Source organism: Mustelus asterias, chromosome 3 (assembly GCF_964213995.1).
Source record: "Mustelus asterias chromosome 3, sMusAst1.hap1.1, whole genome shotgun sequence".
NCBI classification, from domain to species: Eukaryota; Metazoa; Chordata; class Chondrichthyes; order Carcharhiniformes; family Triakidae; genus Mustelus; species Mustelus asterias.
This window is the reverse complement of record NC_135803.1, coordinates 34,257,231-34,281,018: the sequence shown is the minus strand read 5'-3', so window position 1 is coordinate 34,281,018 and position 23,788 is coordinate 34,257,231. Positions and strand designations below refer to the sequence as shown.

At 43.7% G+C, this 23,788-nt stretch overlaps 1 protein-coding gene across 2 annotated transcripts in view; it reads left to right on the top strand.

Moving 5' to 3' along the window:
• The window catches only part of LOC144489456 (chloride channel protein 2-like), a 563,382-nt gene that overhangs the window by 308,796 nt on the left and 230,798 nt on the right, over positions 1-23,788 (top strand). For both annotated transcript variants that reach the window (XM_078207326.1, XM_078207318.1), the window contains exon 6: positions 10,245-10,322. In XM_078207326.1, the coding sequence (XP_078063452.1) occupies positions 10,245-10,322 (78 nt within the window). The remainder of the gene's footprint in view (positions 1-10,244; positions 10,323-23,788) is intronic.

Here is a 23,788-nt window from a genome sequence, read left to right as displayed (position 1 = left end):
CCCCTTGTCTACGTGGGTTTCCTCCGGGTGCTCTGGTTTCCTTCCACAGTCCAAAGATGTGCGGGTTCGGTGGATTGGCCATGCTCAATTGCCCCTTTGTGTCAGGAGGACTAGATAGGGTAAATGTATGGGGATAGGGCCTGCGTGGGATTGTTGTGGGTGCAGAGTCAATGGACCAAATGACCACTTCCTGCACTGTTGGGATTCTATGAAATGGAATTCAATGCTGACAGGTGTAAGTCATACATTTTGCAAGGTGCAACAAGATGAGAAAATAACACAATAAATACTGGAATAGAAGAACGGAGAGGCCTAGAAATGCATGTCATCATATTCCAGAAGGTGCCAGGATAGGTGGATAATATAGTATTAGGGTGTTGAGGGCTGAAAGGATTAGTGTGTGAGACTGCAGCAACAGTACTGTCCACAAAAGAGATGCAAAGGAGAGTCACATAGCTAGGAGTCCAGAAGGAGAAAGCTCAAGGCTTAGACTGAGTAACACCTGGAGGCTGGAATTCTCCTGCTGTTCACAACCCACCACTGCAAGCAAGGATGGAGAATTTGGTGCTCAGCCTAATCTCTGTTCCCCGCAGCGGGACCAGAGAATGAATGTCCGGAGAATTGTGTTGTATATTTGTAAATAGTTACGTCATCCAATAAACTAGTTATTTGTTCAGACATATCTGTGCCTCTGCAACCATACAATTAGCCAGTCACAACCAGCATATAACAGATAGGAGCGCTGAGAAGGCATATGGGTTAATTTCCTTAGTTGGGAAAGACATAGAGTATAAGAGCAGAGAGGTTATGTTCTGTTAGCTGGACTAGTAATCCAGAGCCTCAGCGTCATGTTCTGGGGACCTGGATTCAAATCCCATCACAGCAGATGGTGAAATTTGAATTTTAAAAAAAATTGGAATTAAGAGTGTGATGATGACCATGTAACCATTGTCGATTGTCGTCAAAACCCATCTGGTTCACTCATGTCCTTTAGGGAAGGAAATCTGTCATCCTTACCCGATCTGGCCTACATGTGACTCGAGTTCTACAGCAATGTGGTTGACTCTTAAAATGCCCTCAGGGTTGGGCAATAAATGCTGGCCCAGCCAGTGATGCCCACATCCCAGGATTGAATTTTTAAAAAAGTATACGACATTCATTAGGCTGGAGTGCTGCATGCAATTCTGGCCACCACATTTTATAGGAATGATGTGCTCACACTAGGGAGAGCACAGAGGAGATTTACAAGGATGTTACCAGGACTGGAGAGTTTTAGCCATAAGGAAAGGTTGGATAGGGTGGGATTGTTCTCTTTAGAACAGAGGAGACTGAAGAGGAATTTAATTGAGCTGTATAAAATTATGAGGGGCATGGACCTAATTCCCTCAACAGAGTGGTCAATCACTAGGGGGTATAGATTTAAAATAATTGGTAGAATTAGGGGAGAAATTGTTTTTATCCTTGTGGGTGGTGGTCTGAGACTCATTACCTGAAAGGCTGGTAGAGGCAGAAACTTCCATTGCATTTAAAAAATGCTTGAAGTGCTGTAACATACAAAGCTGCCACAAAGAGCTGGGATGTGGGATAAGACTCGATAGCTCGTTTTTGACCAGCACAGATGTGATGAGCCAAATGTCCGCTTCCTGTGCAGTAAATGTTCTTGGCAGTGGATGCTACCTTCGGAGAAGGTTTTACTAAATGTTGAGGTAGATTTTAGACCTGGCATCCTTTGTTCTTTTTTCATTAAACCTGGAAGTGATGAGGAGTTTGAGAAACTCAATATCTCTGGAATATGAATCAGCAGGGAAGAGGAGAGTTAATGTAAGAAGATATTAATTTCTACAGCATGTAGATTGAAAAGCTTCTGTAATATTGTAATTGAAATAGTTATTAATTTCACTCCTGTTGATTTATTCACATTAACCATCTGTAGCATATTCAAAAATTTTGGCTCTGTGTACATTTCCCATTATAAATTCTTATACCCACATTTATAATAGAAGCTGTCCATGTAAAAATGAACAGGACCGCCATCGTCAGCTGTCCAATCTTTTTTGGTTACTGATGAGTGTCAAGAGCATGATCTCGCTGCAAAATGTGACTGGAGTGCTCCATTCCCCAAAGTACAGGGGGGCTAATCGTGCCACAGATTATCCTTCAGTGTTTTTGTGGAACAGTACTTGACCTTGTGCTGCCTGACAAGTGGCATCGTTTGGCAGACTTCCTTACTATTTTCCATTCTTTCCTGCAGTTGATCCCAGCTTTTATGGTATTACAGTATCAAGGTTAGATCATCTCCGACCAACCATGTTGCAGCATTTTCTAGGCCAGACCTCATACTCATTAACCACAGACTCCCATTTCCTGTTTTCTCACACATTTTGTCAACCACTATTTCTTTTTTTGCCAGTGAATGCTTTGCCTCGATGCAACATTTTATAAAAGCCTTTTTTATGTCCGTCATTACAGCATCTATAAAGGCTTTCCACATTTACTTCCATATCTCTAGCCACTTACAATTTTCTTTCCTAGGGGAGGCAATGGCCTAGTGGTATTGTCACTGGACAAGCAATCCAGAGACTCTGGCTACAGCTTTGGGGGCATGGGTTCAAATCCCGCCATGGCAGATGGTGAAATCTGATTTTAATATAAATCTGGAATTAAAAGTCTAATGATGACCATTAAACCATTGTCGAAAAAACCCATCTGGTTCATTAATGTCCTTTTAAGGAAGGAAATCTGCCGTCCTTATCTGGTCTGGCCGACATGTGACTCCAGATCCACAACAATGTGGTTGACTGTTAATGCCCGCAGGGATTAGCAATAAATGCTGGCCTAGCCAGTCACACCCACATCCCATGAATGAAAAAAAGTAGCAAGCAGTTAGGAAGGCAAATGGTATGTTGGCCTCTATTGCAAGAGGATTTGAGTACAGGGACAAAGATGTCTGGTGGGCCTTGATGAGACCACACCTGGAGCACTTACCTAAGAAAGGATATACTTGCCATAGAGGGGGTGCAGCAAAGATTCACCAAGACTGATTTCTGGTGATGGCAGGTTGTTGAATGGGGAGAGATTGAGTTTGAGATTGAGGCTTGTTTTCACTGGAATGAGAGGGGATCTCACTGAAATGTATAAACTTCTGACAGGGCTGGACAGGCTGGAAGCAGGGATGATGTTCCCCCTGGCTGGGTGGGAAGGAATCTAGGAAAAGGGATCATGGTATCAGGAGGGGGTATACAGAGGGATACCGGTGGTTGGTCTAGATGGGACAATGTGATCGGTGCAGGCTTGATGGGCCGAAGGGCCTGTTCCTGTGCTGTACTGTTCTTTGCTCTTTGAGATGAGGAGAAATTTCTTCACTCCAGTGAGTGGTGAACTTGTGGAATTCTCTACCATGTCAGGCTTTGGAGGCCAGGTCACTGCACTTAAGAAAGAATAGATAGATTTCTAGACACTAAAGGCGTCAAGGCGTATGGGGAGAGAGCGGGAGTATGGCGTTGAGATTGAGGATCAGCCATGATCATCTTGGATGGTGGAGGAGGCTTGATGGGCTGAATGGCCCACTCCTGCTCCTGTTTTCAATGTTTCTATGCTAAATGTGAGCTGCTGGTGTATGATTAACTGTGATGAGCTCCCTGGGCCAGGCCCAATTGAGCTAGGAGCTTGCATGTATTAAAACTATATTGGCCAATCACAAGAACTCTTTACAAGCTGATAACCAGGATCAGCAGTTTGTAAGCTTCAAACTGCTAAGCTTGTAGAATTTCTGACCTTAGGATACTTCATCAGATTAAGAATTCATGATTCGTCTAAATATTAGCAAACACTAAGCTGAAATGTTGGCCCACCATGAGGTTGCTATGTATCCAAAGCCTGGATTATGGTAAACTTGCTGCGTTGGCGTATGTATATATTTATATACATATATAGCTTGATCACAAGCCTTCTCTTTGTGAAACCAACATCATAACTGCTACTCTACTAATCCAGCAACTATCTTCGTGCAATCATCTGCAATAGGAAGCTAAAATTGTTGCGTAATTGGTTGATAATATTTATAAATCACTTTGACGAGGAATACTGTGCAGTTTCATTGTGGGATTGTGTAATGGCTGTTAAGAGCTATTATTAGATACAGGATTTCTTCTCCAGCGATCTGCTTGCCAATTTTCATCAATATGAAAATCAATGAGCCAGAACCATGTCTGAATAAGCTACTGCAGGAAAGTGATTTTTCAACTTATTTTAATGTTCAAGTTGAAGTGATTACAGGAATTCAATCACCTAAGTAAATACTTTGAATTCCACTCTTTTGCCAAAGGGTCCAATTTTAACTCCGCGTAAGTGAATGAGTTTTGAGTGAGCTAATATGTTGCCTAAAATGTTTGGAAGTTCTTTTTGTCAGATTAGGGAAAAGAGTTGTTTGGTTTTTTCATTCACAAGTGATGCGTTTCAACAGCCGTATCTTGCATTATTTGATGCCTTCAGCATAGAAATTATATCCCGAGGCACTTTTGGACACGTAATCAGACACAAAATGGATGCCAAGACAAAGAAAGAGATATTGGGAAGGGTGGAACTTGTGAAGGGTATAAGGAGTATGGGGAAAATAGAGAGGCAAATGGGTTCACACAGCCTGGGTGGTTTAAGATATGTTGTCAAAGATAGATAGATGGAGAATGGGTAGCACAGGCACCAGTAAAGAGAATGGAGCGATCTGGAGTAGAGGGGCTATAAGTCAGGAGAAGATTGCAGAAGTGAGGTAGGCCAAGCCATAATAGAATTTAAAAAATGATGGGGGTGATCTTGTTGTGCACTGCCGGACGACAGGCAGGGTGAGCTGGTTAGATTGTGCAAGAGCCGAGAAATCAGGTTCACGCCAGATGCTTCAACCTGAAACAGTACTGGTGAGGGGGATTGAATCAGTGGAAAGGGTATGAAACTTCCCAGCATTTAACTGGAGGAAATCTGCAGCTCGATCATGTCGGAATATTGGCAAGAAGTCTAACAACATCAAAGCAGTGGACTGCTTGAGAACGATGGCACGTTAGAAGTGGGTACTGTCTGTATAGATGTAGAATCCGCTCCATATCTTTGGATGATGTTACCAAGGGCAGCATATTGACAAGGGAGAGAGGAATGGGCCAGTGGTGATTCCTTGGGAGATTCTAGTGCTTACGGTGCAGGGGTGGGAGAAGAGTTTCTGATGATACTCTGAATTTGATTAGATAGGTGAGAGTAGCATAAAGTGAGGGCACCCCACTGAATCAGGGAACCAGGAGAAGCTTTGTGAGAAGATAGTGTGGTCAAGCATATGAAAGCCTGTAGAAATATCAACAAAGACATGGCATTGACACAGTCACAGAGGAGATGGGTGGCGCAGTGGTTAGCATTGCTGCCTCACAACACCAGGGACCTGGGTTCAATTCCGCCCTCGGATCACAGTCTGTGTGTGGAGCTTGCACATTCTCCCCATGTCTGCGTGGGTTTCCTCCGGGTGCTCCGGTTTCCTCCCACAGTCCAAAGATGTGTGGGTTAGGTTGATTGGACATGCTAAATTAGCTGGAGTATCAGGGGGATTAGCAGAGTTAATATGAGGGGTTATGGGAGTAGGGCCTAGGTGGGATTGTGGTCAGTGCAGACTCGATGGGCCAAATGGCCACCTCCTGCACTGTAAGAATTCTATGATGCTATATATTTCCTGATGCTGATCAAATGTGGAATGGCAGGAAAAGTGCACATAGAGTTGGGATTTGACAGTATATGTTTAAGGACTTTGAAAAGGACAGTGAGGTTGGAGATAGTTTGCGAGGATAGTGTGGTTGAGGATTTTTGTTAAGTGGAAATGAGTGGTAATTATACTGAAAGGGATGGGATATTAGCTGAGGAGAAAGAGCCAATGATGAGGTCACCTGGCAGGAAGACCAGGATGTGAAGTTGGGTGGATGAGTTTAGTAGGAATAGGATCAAGGAAGTAGAAGGTGGACTTGATGGATAAAGTTAGTTCAGTGAATGCATGAGCAGGATAAGAGAGAAGCTACATGTATGGATTCAGGGCTAGGACAGGTGAGCTGGGAACAAGGAAGAAGCAGCAGAAGATTTTCATATCGGTGACAAAGATGTCCACGCACCTTTGGACATGAGGGTGCCGGATGCAAGAGAGAGGGGTTTATGGTGAACGTTGTGGAGAAAAGTAGCCAGGATTTTCTTGACTCCAGAATTACTCTGGATCCATGTGACTGTGTCCTCTGTTTATAAACATATCAAGGCCAGCAATTCTTACCCATCTATAATTGTCCTTAAGTGGTGGTGATGAGTTGGCTTCTTGAATCACTGGTGTCCATGTTGTATAAGAACTCCCAAACTGCTGTTAGGATGGGAATTTCCTGAATTCAGCCCTCCAACAATGAAGGAGCAGCTATAGCATTCTTAACCCAGATTCTGTGTAACTTGGAGGGGAACTCCAAGTTACACAGGTGGTTGCATTCCTATGCATTTTCTGCCCTTTTCATTCTGTATTTGAGGTTGCAGGTTTGGTAGGTGCTATGAAAGGAGCTTTCGTGAGTTACTGCAGTATGTCCTGCAGATGGTACACTCTGTTATCATTGTGCATCAGCGGTGGAGAGAGTGCCTGTTTAAGATGGTGGATGAGGTGCAAATCAAGTGGGCTGACCAGCTAGGTGATCTGGAGCTTCTTCCATGTTGTTGGAGCTGACTCATCCAGGCAGTGGAGAGTATTCCATCACACTCCTGACCTGTGCCTTGTACATTGTAGACAGGCTTTAGGAAGTCAGGGGGGCAGAGTTACTCACCACAGAATTCTCACCCCAGGAACATTGATGGTGGGAGTATCAGTGAAGGTAATGTTACTGAATATGAAGGGAAGGTGGTTAGATCCTCGCTTGTTGGAGATGGTAATTGCCTCTTGATTGTGTTGAATGTTACTTGCAACTTATCAGCCCAAGCCTGAATATTGTCCAGGTTGTCCTCCATAGGGATATGGATTGCTTCAGTATCTAAGGGGTAGAGAATGATGAAGAACACTGGGCAATTCAGGACAAAGCAGCCAATTTGATCGGCACCACATTAAACATTCACTACACCATCGATGCCCAGTGTGTACTATCTACAAGACACACTGCAGCATCTCTTTTGACACCACTGTCTGAAACATGACCTCCACCACCCTGAATGAAAGGGCTACATGCGCATGAGAATACCATCAATTGCAAGCTCCCCTCCAAGCCACCCACCATACTGACTTGGAACTATATCACAATTCGGGATGGACAACAAATGCTGATGTAGCCAGCAACACCCACATCCTGTGAAAAAATATTAAAAGGTATCATCAGCGAATATTGCATTTTTGACCTTATGTTAAAGGGATGGTCATTTATGAGGCTGCAGCAGATGCTCCAATGTGTTCAAATTGGCTGCTCTGTCCTAAATTGCCCAGCGTTCTTCTTCATTCTCAACCCTTCAGATATTGAAGTAGTCCATATCCATACGCAGGACAACCTGGACAATATTCAGGCTTGGGCTGATAAGTTGTGAGTAATGTTCGCACCACATGATCAAGAGGCAATTACCATCTCTAACGAGACAGGATCTAACCACCTTCCCTTCATATTCAGTAACATTTGTTATGGTTCAGGTCAGAAACTCCAAAGTGTTTTTTGGAGCCCGTCTGGATCAAAAGTTTTGCACCGTGAATTTACCTTGGATAAGCATGATATGTTTCACCTCGGGTATGATTCAAATGACCCACTAGGGAGTTTTTACCAAGCAAAGTTTATTTAAGAGTATAGTTAACATGCATATTAAGAATATTAGCAATCACTGTTATCAATTACAAACAAAACAGAACAATCACAATAATGTATAACCTTTAACAAATATATCTAAGACGTTCCTATCAAACCAATCCCATAAAACAAAACCCTTCCACAGGGTTAACACAGCAAAGACTAATGGACACGTGATACTGGAACTGAGTCCTTTGGATGAATGCTGCAGTTCTCCTGACACACTCAGAACAGTTTGAAGTCAGAACACTTCCCAGAACACGAGGGAACGAGCCTAGTTAAGCCACCAATAGCAGATTTTCTGCTGCAGGAATGCAAGAAGCCTTGCTTTCAGCTAACCAGCAGAACTTCCAAAACCCAGAGAGAGAGAGAGACACTGCTTTCAATCTGATGTCCACTCCCTTCTAAACCAAAATCTGAGGCTCAGAACTAAAAATGAAAGAGCTGCTGTCAGCTGACCTGCAAACATTCTTCCTCCTGACAATGCAGGTCATAAAATTCATTCCCAAAGTAAAAATAAACATCCCCCATTTAAGCCACTTAAGGAGCAATAAAAGGACTCCTACAGACAGCTCAGCAACAATGACATCAGCTAAGGCTGTGAGCTACTGAGAACATTTTTTAAAAAACTCTTAAAGGTACACTAACATCACATATTACCTTCACTGTATCTCCTACTATCAATGTTCTTGCAATTAGAATTCTGTGGGCCTAGAATATTACCCAGTAATTGTCCGAGAGCTGAGATAGTTGGCCTCCAACAACCACAAACATCTTTATTTTTTATTCATTCATGGGATGTGGGCATTGCTGGCTAGGCCTGCATTTATTGGCTATTCCTAATTGCCCTTGAGGAGGTGGTGGTGAGCTACCTTTTTGAACTGCTGCAGTCCACGTGGTGTAGGTGTGCCCACGATGCTGTTAGGGAGGGAATACCAGGAATTTAACCTAGCGACAGTGAAGGAACAGTGTTATATTTCCAATTCAGGATGGCAAGTGGCTTGGAGAACTTCCACGTGGTAGTGTTCCCATGTGTTTGCTTTCCTGTCCTTCCAGATGGTAGCAGTCATGGGTTTGGAAAGTGCTGCCTAAGGAGCCTTGGTGAGTTCCTGCAGTGCATCTTGTAGATGGTACACATTGCTGTCACTGTTCATCGAAAATGGTGGGAGTAAATGTTTGTGGATGGGATGCCAATCAAATGGACTGCTTTGGTCTAGATGGTGTTGAGCTTTTTGAGTGTGGTTTAAACTGCACTCCTCCAGGAAATGGAGAATATCACACTCCTGATATGTGCCTCGTAGATAGACAGGCTTTGGGGACTCAGGAGATGAGTTACTCGCTACAGGATTCCTAGTCAATGACTTGCTCTTGCATCCATGGTATTTATATGGCTAGTTCAGTTTACCATCAATGATAATCTTCAGGATGTTGATCGTGGGGAATTCAGTGATGATAATGCCATTGAATGTCAAGGGGCAGCGGTTAGATTCTCTTTTGTTGGAGATGGTCATTGCACAACACATGTATTACTTGCCATTTGTCAGCCCAAAGCTTAGATATTGTCCAGGTGTTGCTGCATTTGAAAATGAACTGATTCAGTATCTGAGGAGTTGTGAATGGCACTGAACATTATGCAAACATCAGTGAACATCCCCACTTCTCACCTTATAATGGAAGGAAGGTCAGTGATGAAGCAGTGGAAGGTGGTTGGGCCTGGGACATTTGTGCTTGGCATGACTCCATGCAGTGCAGTTTTCCCTTGATTCTCATTGACTTTAATTTTGTTAGGGCTCCTTGTTGCTACACTTGGTGAAATGCTGCCTTGATGTCAAGGATAGTCATTCTCGACTAGCAGCTCATTCAATTCCTTCATCTATGTTTGGACCAAGGCTATAATGAGGTCAGGAGCTGAGTGGGCTTGTAGAGTTTATCCACTGTTCTTTCATGAAGATAGTATCCAATTTAAATAAAGGGTTTCAAGAAATAAATCAATTCTAATTGTATTTGCGAAAGAATGGATATAATATTCAAAGAAGTGTACATTTCTAACATTAAGATGTCTCATACAAGTAATTAGCATGATGTATTTGTCAATGAATAAATTTGGCACAAAATCTACAATCTACAATGGCAGTATATTTCATTCAACATTTTTAAATTCAAAATACGTCCAGTAATTGTGATATTTTATTTATCAGAAATGTGATTGTTAATTATAGAGACATGAATACTGCATTTAAGAAATTACCTTAAGCTGCACTAACATCTGTATATGGAGACTTTCCTGTTCATTAGTTTGTGACATGGGCTTCAGCAGGTAGTGTGGCTGCAAATTTCATAACGTTCATGATGTTTCCTTGCATAATTTTGCATTTTTGACTTCCATTTATAGATTTGATCTTACTCATTATTCGCTTTTTTTTTAATCCACAGGGACCTTTTGTTCACATTGCAAGTATGTGTGCTGCATTGCTGAGTAAATTCATGTCACTATTTGGTGGGATTTATGAGGTAAGATTTCTTACATATTTTGGAGTAGTTATTGAAGCAGACAGTATAATCTATTTTATGTGCATCCCTTGTGCACTCTTGCTTGCGTGTGTGCTTCTTAGTCTTCCTTTGATCTCACCATCTCCCCTAGAACATCTGCAATTGTAAGGCTGTTGAAACCCAAACGATTCTCATTAGGGCTGGAATGGATAAAGGGGAATTGGGCAAATGGCAGGAAGAGCTCCTTATAAAGTTGAGAACCTTGACAACATCATGTTATAGAGCAAGAACATCTTGAGAACTGACTAGAGCATGGAGAATATGGAATAGAAAAGTTGTGGTTAACCTGAGACTCAACTGGAGTGTTGACCTGGATTTTCACCAAGCTGGGATCACTCGGGAGTCCTATAAAAATGGCAGCAGATCCCACTCCTATTCCTGGGCTGTCTGCTTTTTGGGAATGCATTTAAAGGGTGCTTGCTGGTTCCTGTAAAATGCCCACAGCAGGCACTTCCAACCTGGCTGGCTCCATTGCAGAGATGGGCATCTACTATGCCTCTGCAATGTTCATGGTGCCAGGCCAAGTTTTGGTTCATGGCTCCTCTGAGGGGTCATGAACTCGAATTTCCATCATTGGACCTTTTAAAAAGTAATTTCAGGATATCCTCCTCATGCCTCCTAAGCCAAGCCTTGCCCCTCATGTCCCCTATGTCATGCTCTGCTCTATCACCCATCCCCTATAGCCCCTCATGTCCACATGCCAAGCTATGATGCTGCTGTGCTCACTGAGCCACTATACACAATGAACCTACATCAGGGTATTTGTAAAGATAAACTTTTTTTAAAAAAGTAGTTCCATTTATAATTTTCTCCTATGTTGAAAAATAATTCACTACAACGTAGTAGCTAAATCAACCATAATGACTATTTAAAGTATCAGGATGAAAACATACTCTTGAAGTCACTTAATTTGTGTAAACAAACATTGTGAAATTGACAGCAAAAATCAGAGAGCCTGAGCTGTTAATCAAACAATGTTTTCTCTGGAGCGCAGGTGTTTTACTACTCTAATGGATATCTGAGATCTCAACCAAACATATATAATGAGAAATTTCGAGCAATATGTACATAAGTGAATGAGCGATTTACGTCAAATCCTGGAAAAAATAGCCATGCAATAAATAATATTTGATGTGACAAGAAATTGGACCTCTTGTCATTGCTGTCCCACATCAAGATTTATACCATTAACACTCATAATGACCCAATTTGGACTCTCCATGCCTTCGGAGGAGTCGTGTAGCGAGTCACTCTGGGTGGAGCTTAGAAACAGGAAAGGCGCAGTCACGATGTTGGGGGTGTACTACAGGCCCCCCAACAGCCCAAGGGAAGTGGAAGAATGGATATGTCAGGAGATACTGGATAGGTGCAGGAAATATAGGGTTGTTGTCGTGGGAGACTTCAATTTCCCTGGTATAGACTGGAAATCGCTGAGGGCAGGGACTCTGGATGGTGAGGCATTTGTAAAATGTGTACAGGAGGGTTCGTTGGAACAATATGTGGACAGCCCAACTAGAGAGGGGGCTATACTGGACCTGGTGCTGGGGAATGAGCCCGGTCAGGTCTTCAAAGTTTTGGTTGGGGAACATGTGGCAAATAGTGACCACAATTCTGTTAGCTTTAGGATAGTGATGGAAAAGGATGAGTGGTGTCCCAAGGGTAAGGTGTTGGATTGGGGGAAGGCTAACTTTATTGGGATCAGGCAGAAATTGGCAGCTCTTGATTGGGAGAGGCTGTTTGAGGGTAAATCCACATCTGGTATGTGGCAGTCCTTTAAGGAACGGTTGTTAGGGCTACAGGACAAGCATGTGCCTGTAAAAAAGAAGGATAGGAAGGGTGGGATTAGAGAACCGTGGATAACCAGGGAAATTGAGGGACTGGTCAAAAGGAAAAGAGAGGCGTATGTTAGGTCCAAGCAGCTAAAAACGGAGGGAGCTCTGGAGGAGTATAATGAAAGTAGGAAAATACTCAAACGGGGAATTCGAAGAGCAAAAAGGGGTCACGAAATGTTCTTGGCAGACAGGATTAAGGAGAATCCCAAGGCATTTTATTCATACGTTAGGAACAAAAGGGTTGTTAGGGAAAAAATCGGACCTCTCAGGGACAAAAGTGGGGACTTATGCTTGGAGCCCAAAGAGGTAGGGGAGATCCTAAATGAATACTTTGCGTCGGTATTCACTAAGGAGAGGGATGTGTTGACTGGGAGTGTCTCGGAGGGGAGTGTTGAACCGTTGGAGAAAATCTCCATTACAAAGGAGGAAGTGTTAGGTTTGTTAGAGAATATAAAGACTGACAAATCCCCAGGGCCTGATGGAATCTATCCAAGGCTGCTCAGGGAGACGAGAGGTGAAATCGTTGGGCCTCTGACGCAAATCTTTGTCTCGTCACTGGACACAGGTGAGGTCCCAGAGGATTGGAGGATAGCCAATGTGGTCCCGTTATTTAAGAAGGGTAGGAAGGATAACCCGGGTAATTATAGGCCGGTGAGCTTGACGTCCGTGGTGGGGAAGTTGTTGGAGAAGATTCTTAAAGATAGGATGTATGCGCATTTAGAAAGGAATAAACTCATTAACGATAGTCAACATGGTTTTGTGAGAGGGAGGTCATGCCTCACGAACCTGGTGGTGTTTTTTGAAGAAGTGACCAAAATGGTTGACGAAGGAAGGGCCGTGGATATTGTCTATATGGACTTTAGTAAAGCGTTTGACAAAGTCCCTCATGGTAGGCTAGTGAAAAAGGTTGGATCCCATGGGATAAAGGGGGAGGTGGCTAGATGGGTGGAGAACTGGCTTGGTCATAGAAGACAGAGGGTGGTAGTGGAAGGGTCTTTTTCCGGCTGGAGGCCTGTGACTAGTGGTGTACCGCAGGGCTCTGTATTGGGACCTCTGCTGTTTGTGATTTATATAAATGATCTGGAAGAAGGAGTAACTGGGGTGATCAGTAAGTTTGCGGACGACACAAAACTGGCAGGACTTGCAGATAGTGAGGAACATTGTCAGAGGCTACAGAAGGATATAGATAGGCTGGAAATTTGGGCAAGGAAATGGCAGATGGAGTTCAATCCTGATAAATGCGAAGTGATGCATTTTGGTGGGAATAATGTAGGGAGGAGCTACACGATAAATGGAAGAACCATAAAGGGTGTAGAGACGCAGAGGGACCTGGGTGTGCAAGTCCACAGATCATTGAAGGTGACGTCACAGGTGGAGAAGGTGGTGAAGAAGGCATATGGCATGCTTGCCTTTATAGGACGGGGCATAGAGTATAAAAGTTGGGGTCTGATGTTGCAGATGTATAGAACGTTGGTTCGGCCGCATTTGGAATACTGCGTCCAGTTCTGGTCGCCACACTACCAGAAGGACGTGGAGGCTTTGGAGAGAGTACAGAGGAGGTTTACCAGGATGTTGCCTGGTATGGAGGGGCTTGGTTATGAGGAGAGATTGGGGAAACTGGGGTTGTTCTCCTTGGAAAGACGGAGGATGAGGGGAGACTTAATAGAGGTGTATAAAATTATGAAAGGCATAGATAGGGTGAACGGTGGGAAGCTTTTCCCCGGGTCGGTGGTGACGTTCACGAGGGGTCATAGGTTCAAGGTGAAGGGGGGGAGGTTTAACACAGATATCAGAAGGACATATTTCACACAGAGGGTCGTGGGGGCCTGGAATGTGTTGCCGGGCAAGGTGGTGGAGGCGGACACACTGGGAACGTTTAAGACTTATCTAGACAGCTATATGAACGGAGTGGGAATGGAGGGATACAAAAGAGTGGTCTAGTTTGGACCAGGGAGCGGCGCGGGCTAATTGTTCCTTGTTTCTCGTTTCAAGGTGGGAACCTGTCTCGGGGGCAGGGAATTCATATGGTGTTCGTGGAAGTGGAAATGACGGGTTGGGAAGCATTTTCCGATCAGGGCCATTGTGATCTCCTGGACTCGTTTCGATCGCCTCAGGGGGTCGGAGAGGAATTTCCCAGATTTTTTTTCCCCATATTGGCCCTGGGGTTTTTCACTCTGGGTTTTCGCCTCTCCCTGGAGATCACATGGTCTGGAATGGGGGGGTGGGGGTAAGTTAATAGGTTGTAATGAACAAAGCATCGTAGCTGTGAGGGACAGCTCGGTGGATAGGATATTGGTATGTAGATAGGCTGGAAAATTGGGCGGGGATCCTGGATTCAGGATTCAATCCTGGACCGTGGAGCGGCGCGGGCTTGGAGGGCCGAAGGGCCTGTTCCTGTGCTGTATTGTTCTTTGTTCTTTGTTCTTTGTTCTTCCACGACATGCATTTGAATAAAGCAACACTATGTTCGGTTCTTGGTGAAATGTTCATTGCTTTGGTCTTGGAGTGCCTCACGTACTCCCTGTTACAATTCTTAACTGTGATTTTGTTTAACACATAGAATAAAAGGATTGAAGGAGATCAAGTGACACAGAACAATAGGATTTCAGAGTCTGAATTGGGCTGGCAGTGTAGAGTAATAAACAGGAAGAATATCAGACAAGGTGCGCCAGAAGTAAAAGTCATTGCTTGTGCAGAGGCACAAGAAATTTTAAGTCTCAACATACAAACACTTGGATAAGCAGTGCTTTGCAATAAGAAAAAAACGTGGGAATGAGGAAAGCTATCTAAAGGGGAATGACCCATACAAGGAGAAAAATTCAATAATGCCTGTAAACTAACCAGCAAGAGTAAGCATAGGCAGATCAGCAGTCATTGCAGTGATTAACTGGGAGCAAAAACTTTATGGTGGGACAATTGAGGAACAGTGGAGGACTTTCAAAGCAATTTTTCACAGTGCTCAGCAAAAGTATATACCAGTGATAAGGAAGAACTGTAGAAAAAGAGATAATCAGCCATGGATATCTAAGGGGATAAAGGAGGGTATCAAATTGAAAGAAAATACATACAAAGTAGCAAAGATTAGTGGGAAACTAGAGGATTGGGAAATCTTTAAAGGTCAACAGAGCCATGAGAAAAGCTATAAAAAAAAGTAAGATGGATTATGAGAGTAAACTAGCTCAGTAAACAGTGGAAGACACAAATAACATGCCAAAAATTGACAGGAAGGCGATGGCAGGTGAGGACCTAGAAACTATCATTATTACAAAAGAGGTAGTGTTGGGCATGCTAATAGGGCTAAAGGTAGCCAAGTCTCCTGGCCCTGATGGAATGCATCCCAGGGTACTAAAAGAGATGACGGGGGAAATAGCTAATGTACTAGTGATAATTTACCAAAATTCGCTGGATTCTGGGGTGGTTCCTGCAGATTGGAAAACAGCAAATGTGACGCCACTGTTTTAAAAAGGGGGTAGACAAAAGGCGGGTAACTATAGGCCAGTTAGCTTAACTTCTGCAATAGGGAAAATGCTTGAATCTATCAAGGAAGACATAACGAGACATCTGGATATAAATTGTCCCGTTGGTAAGACATGGGTTTATGAAGGGCAGGTCATGTTTGACTAATTTGGTGGAATTCTTTGAGAACATTACATGCGCAGTGGACAATGGGGAACCTGTGGGTGTAGTGTATCTGGATTTTCAGAAGGCTTTTGACAAGGTGCTACACCAAAGACTGTTGCATAAGATAAAGGTGCACAGTGTTTCGGATAATGTATTAGCATGGATAGAGGATTGGTTAACTAACAGAAAGCAAAGAGTGGGGGTAAATGGGTGTTTTTCTGGTTGGCAATCAGTGACCAGTGGTGTGCCTCAGGGATCAGTGTTGGGACCACAATTGTTTACAATTTACACAGATGATTTGGAGTTGGGGACCAAGTGTAATGTGTCACAATTTACAGATGACACTAAGATGAGAAGCAGGGCAAAATGTGCAGAGGCCTCTGAAAGTTTGCAAAGGGATATAGATTGTCTAAGTGAGTGGGCAAGGGTCTGGCAGATGGAGTACAATGTTGGGAAATGTGAGGACATCCATTTTGGTAGGAGTAACAATGAAATGGACTATTATTTAAATGGTAAAAAATTGCAGCATGCTGCTGTGCAGAGGGACCTGGGTGTCCTTGTGCAAGAATCACAGGGAGTTGGTTTGCAGATGCAGCAGGTAATTAAGAAGGTAAATGGAATTTTGTCCTTCATTGCTAGAGGGGTGGAGTTTAAAAACAGCGAGGTTATGTTGCAGCTGTACAAGGTGCTGGTGAGGTCACATCTGGAGTACTGTGTACAGTTTTGATCTCCTTACTTGTGACAGGATATGTTGACACTGGAGGGAATGCAGAGATTCACTAGGTTGATTCCGGAGTTGAGAGGGTTGGCTTATAGAAATCATAGAAATCATAGAGACTAAGTAGACTGGTGCTATACTCATTGGAATTCAGAAGAATGAGGGGAGATCTGATAGAAACATATAAGATTATGAAGGGAAAAGATAAGATAGAAGCAGGGAAGTTGTTTCCACTGGCAGGTGAAATAGAATTGGGGGGCATGGCCTCAAAATAAGGGCAAGCAGATTTAGGACTGAGTTGAGGAGGAACTTCTTCACACAAAGGGTTGTGAATCTGTGGAATTCCTGCCCAGTGAGGCTACCTCATTGAATGTTTTTAAGGCAAGGACAGATAAATTTTTGAACAGTATAGGAATTAAGGGTTATGGTGAGTGGGCGGGTAAGTGGAGCTGAATCCACAAAAAGATCAACCATGATTTTATTGAATGGCGGAGCAGGCTCGAGGGGCCAGATGGCCTACTCCTGCTCCTTGTTCTTATGTTCTTATTAACCATCGCAGCACAAGCAAGAAACACTTCACTTTGCAATGATATAGAAGGTTCCATTCTTCCAATTTCAGTTCAGAGTTACTGTGAAAAACCTGGACAGGGCAAAGTTGATAAAAACTACAAGGGAATATATTTACGAACAACACATAGGTCCTTTAAAAAATCTGTTCCATCTCTTTGGTTTGACATAAAAGAACCCTTATTAAGAGTTCCTATCATTAGAAAATATTTTGATGATTTTAACTGTACATAGAAGCCTACAAACTTGATGATGTTGCACATCCAGTTCCAGGATACTGTTGCTTGGTTACAGCAAGTTAAGATCAGATGAAATTCTTGTTCATATTTGTTTGTACAGTGACTGTGAAATTGCATCACAGCACCTTAATTTAGCAAAAATAGCCTGCTGCTTGCATCTAACATTTCACTGGGCTCGAACGATTCCTATAGAATGCACCAAGCTTTATTGGTTTTGGGGAACTGCTCAGAATTTTAATTGCAGAGTGGCAGATTTCAAGCGTTATGTTGACGGACTCACCGGGATTAACTTTTCATTAAAATTCTGTGACCATCTTCTCTTGTTTTACACGTTGGAGAATTGACAGGATGTAGTCATTAGGACCAGACAAGTAGAATATACAAAATAATGTTTTTTGCACTGCCTGTCTCAATGCCAGGAGAGTACTTAAGGAATGTGAACCATGGGGAGATGCGTGCATGTTCTGAATGAAAGACCATTCCGTACTTGGGATCAGATTTCTCTCACCTCCTAATAGTCACATAATGTTTCTTTCAAAATAGCAAAACAAAACTTTAATGCGATTAATTACTGTAACACTGTGCTCTCATTTGTCCTCTTTCAGTTGACAGGTAGTGGCGCTAACTGCTAATTTTTATTTCTTTAGCAGGAGTGATTGTCTGTGCTGCAGTGCAAATGTTTTTTTAATGCCAGTGTTAAATGTAAAAATAAATTTAAATTGGTTGCTGTGCAGGAGACATTGCTATATTTAAGATGTATATATGATGCATATCTTTGCATTTAGGCTTGTAAGAGTAATGAAAGTATTGTCTGTTTACTCAGAATAATATCTTCTACAAAGGAGTAATTACAAGTGTTCAGGGATGTTGCTGTTTGATGTAATGGGATGAGATAGAAACAGGTGAATGGCTAAGGGAGTTTAATGTGAGTCACCCAGGGTTGCTGAGGGATTTAAATGAATTTAGCAAAAGCTGATATGGGAAGGGTAATATTCAGCACATTTTAACAATGCTGGGGGTGGAGGGCAGGGAGTGAGAGCTGTAATAGATAGAAGTACAAAAATATTAAAATATGTAACACATTAAAGGACAGAGCAGCATTCATGGTCTGCTGCATGTGCAAGTGCTGACAGATTGCAAGGTCATCAAGGAATGGCTCAATGTGACTCAATCACAGCACTATATTACATGCACTATTCCACTTTCAAAAGTGGATGATTCTAGTCTACACTTTTCCTGTGACTCCATTTTGCCCAGTATTGGGTATTGTAATCGTGAATTTCTGCAATGGTTCTTTTGATCTCCTGATATAACCTTGGTAAAAATTTGGCTCAAACACTGGATAAGTAACCACACTGTGGGTGTACCAAAACCATCTGGACTGCAATGGTTCAAAGAAGCTCACCACCAACCTCTCGAGGGCAACTGTGGGTTGGCAATAAATGTTGGGCTAGTCAGCGCAGCCCACGTCCCGTGACAGTATAGATTTTAAAAAGTGGTGGAGGAGGCCAGTTAATCTGCTCCTCTGGGGTTTCCTCTGGTGCGTCAACACCAAATTCATCAGCCGCACTCACAAGACAGCCCCGAACATCACCCAAGCACAACGTAACGCCATCCACGCTCTCAAGACCAACCGCAACATTGTCATCAAACCAGCAGACAAAGGAGGGGCCATCATCATACTGAACAGAACGGATTACTGCAAAGAAGTGTACCGACAACTCAACAACGAGGAACACTACAGACAGTTACCCGCAGATCCGACCAAAGAACACACCCGTCAACTCAACACTCTGATCAAGACCTTTGATCCGGACCTTCAGAACACCCTCCGTGCTCTCATCCCACGTACTCCCCGCGTTGGAGATCTCTACTGCCTCCCGAAGATACACAAGGCAAACACACCCGGCCGTCCCATCGTATCGGGCAATGGGACCCTGTGCGAGAACCTCTCCGGCTATGTCGAGGGCATCCTGAAACCCATTGTACAAAGAACCCCCAGCTTTTGTCGCGACACGACGGACTTCCTACAGAAACTCGGCACACATGGAGCAGTTGAACCAGGAGCGCTCCTCGTCACAATGGATGTCTCAGCACTCTACACCAGCATCCCCCATGACGATGGCATTGATGCAACGGCCTCAGTGCTCAGCGCCAACAACTGCCAGTTTCCAGATGCAATTTTACATCTCATCCGCTTCATCCTGGACCACAATATCTTCACCTTCAACAACCAGTTCTTCATCCAGACACACGGAACAGCCATGGGGACCAAATTTGCACCTCAATATGCCAACATCTTCATGCACAGGTTCGAACAAGACTTCTTCACCGCACGGGACCTTCAACCGATGCTATACACTAGATACATCGATGACATTTTCTTCCTTTGGACTCATGGTGAACAATCACTGAAACAACTCTATGATGACATCAACAAGTTCCATCCCACCATCAGGCTCACCATAGACTACTCTCCGGAATCAGTTGCATTCTTGGACACGCGCATCTCCATTAAGGACGGTCACCTCAGCACCTCACTGTACCGCAAGCCCACGGATAACCTCACGATGCTCCACTTCTCCAGCTTCCACCCTAAACACGTTAAAGAAGCCATCCCCTACGGACAAGCCCTCCGTATACACAGGATCTGCTCGGATGAGGAGGATCGCAACAGACACCTCCAGACGCTGAAAGATGCCCTCATAAGAACAGGATATGGCGCTAGACTCATTGATCAACAGTTCCAACGCGCCACAGCGAAAAACCGCACCGACCTCCTCAGAAGACAAACACGGGACACAGTGGACAGAGTACCCTTCGTTGTCCAGTACATCCCCGGAGCGGAGAAGCTACGGCATCTCCTCCGGAGCCTTCAACATGTCATTGATGAAGACGAACATCTCGCCAAGGCCATCCCCACACCCCCACTTCTTGCCTTCAAACAACCGCACAACCTCAAACAGACCATTGTCCGCAGCAAACTACCCAGCCTTCAGGAGAACAGTGACCAAGACACCACACAACCCTGCCACAGCAACCTCTGCAAGACGTGCCGGATCATCGACACAGATGCCATCATCTCACGTGAGAACACCATCCACCAGGTACACGGTACATACTCTTGCAACTCGGCCAACGTTGTCTACCTGATACGCTGCAAGAAAGGATGTCCCGAGGCATGGTACATTGGGGAAACTATGCAGACGCTGCGACAACGGATGAATGAACACCGCTCGACAATCACCAGGCAAGACTGTTCTCTTCCTGTTGGGGAGCACTTCAGCGGTCACGGGCATTCGGCCTCTGATATTCGGGTAAGCGTTCTCCAAGGCGGCCTTCGCGACACACGACAGCGCAGAGTCGCTGAGCAGAAACTGATAGCCAAGTTCCGCACACACAAGGACGGCCTCAACCGGGATATTGGGTTTATGTCACACTATTTGTAACTCCCACAGTTGCGTGGACCTGCAGAGTTTCACTGGCTGTCTTGTCTGGAGACAATACACATCTTTTTAGCCTGTCTTGATGCTCTCTCCACTCCCATTGTTTTGTTTCTTAAAGACTTGATTAGTTGTAAGTATTCGCATTCCAACCATTATTCATGTAAATTGAGTCTGTGTCTTTATAAGTTCTGTTTGTGAACAGAATTCCCACTCACCTGAAGAAGGGGCTCAGAGCCTCGAAAGCTTGTGTGGCTTTTGCTACCAAATAAACCTGTTGGACTTTAACCTGGTGTTGTTAAACTTCTTACTGTGTTTCCACCAAAGTCATGACAGGAATCCAGGACAGCTCCAATAGAAATTCAACCCCATATTTCTGTAGACTACACTGCACAGAGTTACCTCATAGAATACTGAGCAGTGAATCAGTGCTCCAAATCAATGGAGTGCAAAACGAGGCCTAATTAATTTCCCTTGGAACCAATATTATTGGAATTAGAGATGGTATAAATCATCGTGAAACCCATGATACATTTGCTGAAATATATTTAATTTATGAAGAAAAACACCATTATGTAACCCCTCAAAATGTTCCCATGCAACACTCTTCTCTTCACAATAAAGGCACACACAGGAGCGCAAATTAATTTTTCTACCAGTAACCTGAAGAATGTGTATTCTGTAAGCCAAGTACCTATCCTTAGGTGGTTCACTCAAATCGGCATTACAGTTTTGCTTTATGATATCTTTAGCATTGTATATCAATGTAGGTGTGAGATCTGAATGTTTCAGTTAACAGACAATTGCTTCTGAATTTGGAGAGCATTGGACTCCATTGTGCAATGTACCGACTGAATCAATACTTGAATGAAGGGGTTTAAAAAAATGGTTTGGATTCATATATTTTGTTGTCACAATTATGAAGAGATACTGGGTTAAATTTTCATCTACAGCATCTGGGCAATAATCTGGTGAAATGGATTGCCTACCTATTGTAAAACCTGCTGGACTGGACATGATTTCAGCCACATCATTAAAACAAAACACCATCGTTTCCATACCATACTTTATGGGACATGATAACTTTAAACTGCTGGCAATTTTCATTAGTTCAGTTGTTACATGGATTAGTAGAAGGCTTGGTCTATTTTTGTAGTGACATAATTTAGTGCTGAGTTAGTGAGAGAGACATTAGGTGGGGTGACTTGCTCAGAGAGGTGGACTTTTTCAAGGATTTTCAAGGAGGACAGAGGTGTGAAGTGGCAGAGGAGTTTAGGGAGGGAATTCTAGAATGAGGGGGTTGTGGGTAGTCAGTGAAAGCAGCTTGTGCTGGGAAAGGGGTGAGGGGAGCGTACACAAGGCCAGAGCCAGACAAATGGAGAGCTCGGGAGGTTTGAGGGCAGTTAACGGGGGGACAGACAGATTTAACCCAGGTAGCAGTGTTTTGGGTAGCTGACTCAGTCCAGCTACAGTCAAAAATCTCATTCATCACTTTGCCACCATCAGATTCAACTGTTCTCCTGGTTGGCCTTCTCCATTCTTCATACGCGTCACCTTGTTCAAAATCTCTGCTGCCCATTTCCATTTAATATTCACATCTACTTTCCAAGCATCACTGCTGGCCTCCCTTTCCCTCCTGCCACCTGCAGCCAGCTTCCCTACTGATTTCCTGACCTCTGTACTGGCCACTTCCCATAGCAACCAGGTGAAAGGTAGCACCAGGTCTGCAAACCCACTTAATGACAATTTTCCATTAGGTTGCACCAGGGAAGTTATGTAAAGATGCGAATATTCATAAATGCACACAAAAGTATTGATATCAATGGACATGAACTACACCATAACTCAAGACATGTTGAAATGCAACTTAATGTTGCTCATAGAGATGCTTCTCATTTCCACATCCTTTTTAAAAATATTGTAAAAAGCATACTTGCATGAATAAGATGCCACACGCGATGTGGCAGAGATAGTCCAACAAGAAAATGGTATGATCAGAGGCATGAACCATTTTGATTGCTGGGACTGATTATTATATTTGTGGAAGGATGCCTTTGGAAATTACCAGTGAGACAGGGAGGGTGAAATTCCAAAGCTTCCTGCCTGGAGCTGAGCAGCTTCTGTTAACGGGTGGGGGAGGTGATGCCTGAGAAGGCCTGCAGTGGCTCGAGCATCAGGCAGGCCAATTTCTGTGGAGCAGGAGTTTAAAGTTTATTTATTAGTGTCACAAATAGGCAATGAAATTACTGTGAAAATCCCCTAGTCGCTACACTCCAGCAACTGTTTGGGTACACTGAGGGAGAATTTAGCATGGCCAATGCACCTGACTTTCAGACTGAGGGGGGAAACTGGAGCACCCGGAAGAATCCCACGCAGACAGGGGAAGAACATGCAAACTCCACACAGACAGTGACCCAAGCCGGGAATCGAACCCAGGTCCCTGGCGCTGTGAGGCAGTAGTGCTAACCACTGTGCCACCGTGGCACCCTGAAAAGCATTTATTAAGGAGCATTTATTCTCCTCCTAGCTCCACAACCTTTACTTAGAAATGCTACTTGTCACTTTTTTTGTGTGGCCACCAGTGGTCCTTTTCCATTGCTTAGGTTGCCCTTTGTTCAGCAGCATTGGGACAATCTTCCATGTTACATGCTCCACCCCTTAGCACTTGAAAATTGCCCCACAGGACATCGCAGGACTTGATTGTCCATCGCCCTGGCAGAGCAGAATTGCATGTGTAATACTTGTGCCTGGGTTTTCTCTATCTTATACACCAGATATTCACTTTATGCCCAGATTAAACTTGACTGGGGGGAAATACACAGAGTATCATCCGTCATTATATGTTTGGACAACATCGTGATACATTTGCAAAGCTTCTAAACACAGACTACAAATCTCATCTGTAATGGAAATTGTAGGTTTTTAATTCTTTTTATAGTGTTGTAGTTTACCTATAATGAAGCTTTGACAGCCTTTCTGGGTGTGTGTCTGGAGCTCTTGTGATTGT